Genomic DNA, 6,233 nt, shown 5'->3' with positions numbered 1-6,233 from the left:
CCCCCCCCCCACCCCACCCATGCATATAGGAACCAGCCTGGGAAAATTCCTGGTTGGGCTTTGACCCAGCAGCTCCTAGGCTCCCCCAGGGAACAAAGAGGGGCCTCTGATACCTGAGGGAAGAGAAGGACCAGCCAGTCTCATTATTCAACCAGATCTGGCCAGTGCCAGGCCCAGGGCTGATGTAGCCTCTGTGAGTGCTGGGGCTGAGAACCAGACTGTGACAACTTCCCCCAAATTGACCAAACGATCCAGCGAGGTTACTTAGCCAACCCCCTGCCTCAGCATATGGTGCTCGGTTACCTCTTTAGTAGCCCAATTCCACAGGTGTGGTGTCCTGATGCCCCTATGAGCAGAGGGACTGCCCACCCCCATCCCATTCTAACCTTCCCATCATTCCTGCCTCCAGTCCTGCCCACACCACCTGGCAGGCTCCCCAACACAGGGATGAGGTCTTTTTCCAGTTAGGAAATGTTTATTTGCTGGCTCAGGGGCCCCCTCCTTACCTAGGCTCCATGCTCCAAGCTGCTGCATAGGATATGGAAGGGATGCCCTTAAACTTCCTCCTTTTAACCTGGCCCATGTCTAGTGCAGCCAGAGCACAAGATGTGTGGGGGCTTTGGGAGAGATCCCCTCCCTCACCTCTGCAGAGCAGAGGAGCAGGAAGAGCCCAGGACCAAGGCTCCCAGAACATGAGCAGCATCTCACCCTAGCCCCCTCCATGGCATCCTTCTTGGCCCCTAGAGAGGCCAGAAGAGATCATAGTAAAAGACCCTGAATTTGAGAGGAAGATGGAGGGGTACTGAGGGGAGGGGTGGCTGTCAACTGTCATAATAATCTCAGGGCTCTCCCCAGCCTGACCCAAACATCCCTCTTTGTGGTATTCAGCAAGGTGTGTCTCAGATACCTATGTGAGGTTCCTCATGCAGGCTTGGCCCAGGGAACCACAGGGCATGAGGGAGCAGAACTGCACCCTGACCTGAGGGGCTTTTGAGCACACTTCACTGGGGTGGGGAGAGGTCTTCCAGCCCTGCCCTTCATTTCAGAGACATAGCCTGGTGATGACTCAGAGGAGGGTCAACTCTGGATGTTATCCCCCAGGGTGGTGTCACCAGCTTTCCCGACAGCACACTGTAATGACATAAAATACCCAGCCAATGCCCGTGTGAGCATCCAACTGAGAGCCAGACACACCTGGGTCTTCAAACAAGGGGACAAAGCACACAGACTCAGGACCACAAATCAATCATAAGGCCACATCGTGTCTCTCTAGCACCCTCTCCTCTGACAGACTTAATCCCCTCCAAACTTGATTTCAGCATCCTCCCTCCACAGGTTGCTGCAGGGCAGGGAGTGTCAGGACAGACTGAACCCCCAGAGAGTCCCAAGCGCACAGAAGGACCCAAGGTCACCTAGCAACATGGGGGGAAAGGTGCACGGAGCAGAGAACAGCCCGGACAGAGGTCATGCCAGGTCCCGTCCAAGGGCATCCTCCACCCCACTCAGAGGCCCCACCTCAGGACCAGGACACCCTCAGCCTATGGCTCTGAAACAGTTCAAAAGAAGCCAAAGAAGAAGGAGAAGGTGTTCCTTCCAGGTGAGGGGGAAGTGAGGAGAGGGGTAGGGCAGGGGTAGAGAAGAGCGTGAAAGGTGGCCAGGAGCCAACAGTAGCCCCAGACAAAAGAAGTAGTGATGAGGCCCAAGGCACAATAGTTGTACTTTGTCCTAACGCCCTGTTACTCTCAGGTTCAGGGAAGCTCATGCCTCTGTGGGTGGGGAGATTAGCCTCCAAACCCACGGATGAAGGAACAGAGCCCCTCAGAGGTGGTGAGAGAGGGAGAGAGTTGCTGATTCTTGCTGTTGTCCAAACACTTCTCTGGGTGGTTCCGCTGAGATGGAAGAAAGGTCTCCTCCCTCACGCCATCCCCTGGCTCCCAGACACCTAACCTGACACAGATCACATCCACTGGAAGGGCCAACGTGTTAGATTGAAGGAGAGAGAATTGGTAACAATTTGGAGCAGAGAAACCCCAAGGTTAACTCCCCAGGAGAAGCCAGCTGGGAAAAAAGGAAGGGAAGTGGGATGGTGAGCAAGCAGGAGAAGGGGCAAAGGCGCAGGGCAGGGTCACCGTCTGGGGGAGCACGCCTGCCCACGCCAGTCCTCGTCCCTACCAGCCAAGTCTCTGCCTGTCCTTTACAGGACTCGGTTTCATCCCCTGGATTGCTTCTTCCCGCCAGGCCCAGACACGTTCACTTCTTGACACCCCATTTTGCTACCCCTCAAAATCTGGCCCCCCTCCTGCCCATTGTTCCCCCTGTTCACGCACTCCCACTCAATCTTGGAGGGGGTCCCTCTACTGGGAAGAGTGATGGCAGGAGGTGGCAACTAAGGTCCTAAAGCTGTACTCTCCCCTGAGACTCCAGCCTGCCTGGAAGCGGAGCCTTGTTCCAACTGTGGCTCTTTCCCGAGGTCTACCAGGCATCAGGCACCTTGATGACACTATAGGAAACACAGGGACATCAAAGTAGGGCAGTGGACAGTGCAGGGCCTTTGGATCCAAATGGACACAAGTGGTATTCCTGGCCACCACTCTTTAGCTGAGTGACCTTACGCAAGTTACTGAACCTCTCTGACCCACAGCTCCCCTCATCTGTAAGATAGGAGTGCAAGTGCCTGCCTTGGAGAATTGCTGCACACAGACAGGTATGCCCACAGCTACACTGCCAGGTGAGATAGGAAAGAGGCCCTAAGAGAGGCACAAGGTGCTCTAAAGGTACCAAGGCAGAGTTGGCTGGGCCCTGGGACTACGACAATGTGAAAGGGGCTTCCTGGGGTGCCTGGGTGACTAAGCGTCCGGCTTCGGCTCAGGTCATGATCTCACGGTTCGTGGGTTCGAGCCCCGCATCAGGCTCTGTGCTGACAGCTAGCTCAGAGCCTAGATCCTGCTTCAGATTCTGTATCTCCCTCTCTCTCTGACCCTCCTCTGCTCGTGCTGTCTCACTCTGTCTCTCAAAAATTAATAAAAACAGGGGCGCCTGGGTGGCTCAGTTGGGTAAGCCTCCGACTTCGGCTCAGGTCAGATCTCATGTTCGTGGGTTCTAGCCCTGCGTCAGGCTCTGTGCTGACTGCTAGCTCAGAGCCTGGAGCCTGCTTCCGGTTCTGTGTCTCCTTCTCTCTCTGCCCCTCCCCCTCTCATGCTCTGTCTCTCTCTGTATCAAAAATAAATAAAACATTAAGAAATTTTTTAAAATAAATAAATAAATAAATAAATAAATAAATAAATACATTAAAAAAAAGTATATTGAAAGGGGCTTCCTGTCTGGAAGAATCAGAGAGTAAACTGAAAATAGATACTCCCTGAGGGGGCCACTGTGACTGCTGGGAGTAGGAAAAGGCTTCCTGGAGGAGGGGACTCTTGAATGCAGATAGAAGAGCAGAGTTTGGCCCGCTGGGTGGACAGGGATAAAGAGCAGGGAGGGGAAGTGAGGTCTGGAGGATTCTGATGGCTCACAAGGCTCTTTCCGTACTCCTCTGGGGGTGATAGAGACTTTGAAGCTAGGTAGGGCGGGGGATTAGGGCTTCTTCAGAAACATTCCCAGCCAAAGCCCACAGGGACAATGCTGCCCCCTCAGGGGGTGAGCCCCACACTGATTTCCCCGCCCTCTGGGACAGCATGTCTCTGCCAGAGAATTTAAGCAAACAAGCAGACACTAGAGGCAGGTCAGGCTTGCACAGTTAGCACTGCTGTTGTTTTCCCAGGAGTGAGAGGAAGATGGCAGAGGACACCAGCTGGTGACAAGCATAGGGCCACTTGGCTGGCGCAGGGCACAAAGCAGAAAGAGGCCTCTCCAGCTTTGTCCCCTCCCTACCCCCCCAACAGGTGCCCGGAGGTCTCCTGTCTGCCTGACACAGACATGCAAAAACGTGGAAACAGCACTTCGAGGAGTCAAGTCTGCTGCATGCCCTATGACCTTGGCCAAGACAGTCCCTTTTTAGACCTCAAGATCCTCCTAAGTAAAAGCATGAGGTTCTATTCCCTAAGCCTTAAGGCTCTGTAACAGCTCCATCAAACACTCCAACTGAGATCACCTATAGAAAATGTCACATCTTCCAAGGGTCTGTGCATTTTGAAAGGCTCCGCTTGGAGAGGACAATGCTTAATTCAAAGCTGGGTGAAATCTGGGGCACAGTACCAAGTGGTGGAGAGGAGATGTGGTTCCAGGGAACCTCTCCAATCCCAGCAGGTAGGGAACTGCTTCCTCTCTTACCTGGGAGACTATGACCTCTGTCCTTTTTGAAAAGACATTGGCTTGGGGCACCTGGGGGGTTCAGTTGGTTAAGCATCCGACTTCAGCTTAGGTCATGATCTTATGGTCAGTGAGTTTGAGCCCTGAATAAGATTCTGTGCTGACAGCTCAGAGCCTGGAGCCTGCTTCGGATTCTGTGTGTGCCTCTCTCTCTGCTCCTCCCCAGCTCATGCTCCATCTCTGTCTCTCAAAAATGAATAAAATGTTTTTAAAAACCTTTTTTTTTTAAATCAAAGACACGGTTTGATGAATCCTCACTGTGAAAAGCCCCCACCAGCTACCCCGCCCCATGGCATGTAATGGAAAAAGCCAGACTGGCTGGACTAAATCTTCGTTCACTCATCCAAGCCTTGAGACTTTCAACAAGTCACATCATCTGCCTGAACCTTGGTTTCCTAATCTGTGAAATGGGAATTGTGGTGCTTTACTTCCCAGGGTTTTAAGAAGATAATTGAGACTGTGGATATAAGCAAAGCTCCTGGTCTAGCATAAGTATCACATAAACGTTACTTCCCTTCCCTTTCTTTGTCCCTACCCCCATGAGTGAGCAAACTCTCAGGGAATACAACCCCACTATCATCTGGCTAAGATCAAACAGAAAAGATTAGGGAAATGGGTTTAACCCATTCCCCTGTAAAGAAGAAGAAGGGGCACCTGGGTGACTCAGTCAGTTAAGCATCTGACTTTTAATTTCAGCTCAGGTCATGATCTCACGGTCCGTGGGTTTGAGCCCTGCATTGGGCTCTGTGTTGACAGTATGAAGCCTGCTTGGGGTTCTCTCTTTCTACCACTCCTCTTATGTGCTCTTCTCTCTCTCCCTCAAGAAATAAATTAATTAATGTTTAAAAAAAAAAAGGAGGAGGAAAAGGGGAAGAAGGAGGGAGAAAGAAAGGGAAGGAAGATGTAAGGAAGGAAGAAAGAGGGAGGGAGGAAGAAAGGAAAGGAGGGAGGGAGGAAGGAAAGAAAATATAGAAAAGGAGGAAGGAAGGGAGAGAAGAAAAAAAGAAAAAGAAAGGAAGGAAGGAAGGAAAGGAAGGAGAGAAAGGAAGAAAGAAGAAAGGAAAGAAAGAAAGGAAGAAAGGAAATAAGGAAGAAATCACACAATGCTTGCCAGAGATGGTTGGGGCGAGGGATACTCCACTTGGTTCCTTCGTTAGCCATTCTTCAGAGCAAATGTGTCACCAGGTTGTCACTGAATTGGCTACACTGTGGGCTCCTCAGGAAGATCCTAGGGGGGAAAAAGAGGCAGGTACCCAAAGTGCCCCTGTCTCTTAGCAAGAAAGGTCCCACCCCTCCTCTCCCACTGACCCCCTCACCTGGGCCGGAAGCTTGGCCCATGACCCATACCCAGGATGGTTCACAAAGATAAAGCCAGTTAATGATTGGCCCCATGACAGGAGGCACTCCCACCATCCTGCCTGCCTTCCCAGACCCAGAAGAGAGCAGGGGAGACCTCCCCTCAGCTTCCAGTAGCAGCCTGACCTAACACCCTCAAGACAGTCAGCGAAGCAGATAATTGGTCAAGAGATACCCATGTCTGGAGAATATCAGACCAGGTTCCTTGGAGGCTTGGGGGCGGTGGGGGGGAGGGGTCCTAAGAGGTGGGGCAGGTGGGGAGAGGCTGTGGGAATGGGCAGGCACAGCACACCCAGTTTTCTCTGCCTTATTTATTGGAATTTCACTTGAGATTTCATTTGAATAAAAGGCTCCACTACTGGAGAAGTTTGAAAATCCCTTTGTTGATCCAATGAGCAGAATGAGGTCCAGAGTTGTCTAAAGCCATACAGCTACACAGAGGCAAGACCTAAACTCAGATCTCTTGACTCACAGCTTGGTGCCCTTTCTATTTCTCCAAGGGCTACTTAATCACTCAATTGGGGCAGAGCACTGAGCCAGGCACCTCCAGGGGAAGTGGGGCTTGGGCC

At 52.0% G+C, this 6,233-nt stretch overlaps 1 protein-coding gene across 1 annotated transcript in view; it reads right to left on the bottom strand.

The window, feature by feature from the left end:
- VEGFA (vascular endothelial growth factor A) overlaps positions 1-583 on the bottom strand; it is an 18,326-nt gene extending 17,743 nt beyond the window's left edge. The window contains exon 1 of the mRNA XM_029943170.1: positions 507-583. Within this exon, the coding sequence (XP_029799030.1) occupies positions 507-583 (77 nt within the window). The remainder of the gene's footprint in view (positions 1-506) is intronic.
- Positions 584-6,233: the final 5,650 nt, after the last annotated feature.

Source organism: Suricata suricatta, chromosome 7 (assembly GCF_006229205.1).
Source record: "Suricata suricatta isolate VVHF042 chromosome 7, meerkat_22Aug2017_6uvM2_HiC, whole genome shotgun sequence".
In the NCBI taxonomy this organism is placed as follows: Eukaryota; Metazoa; Chordata; class Mammalia; order Carnivora; family Herpestidae; genus Suricata; species Suricata suricatta.
Note: the sequence above shows the minus strand (reverse complement) of the source record. Positions and strands in the feature narration are given on the sequence as shown.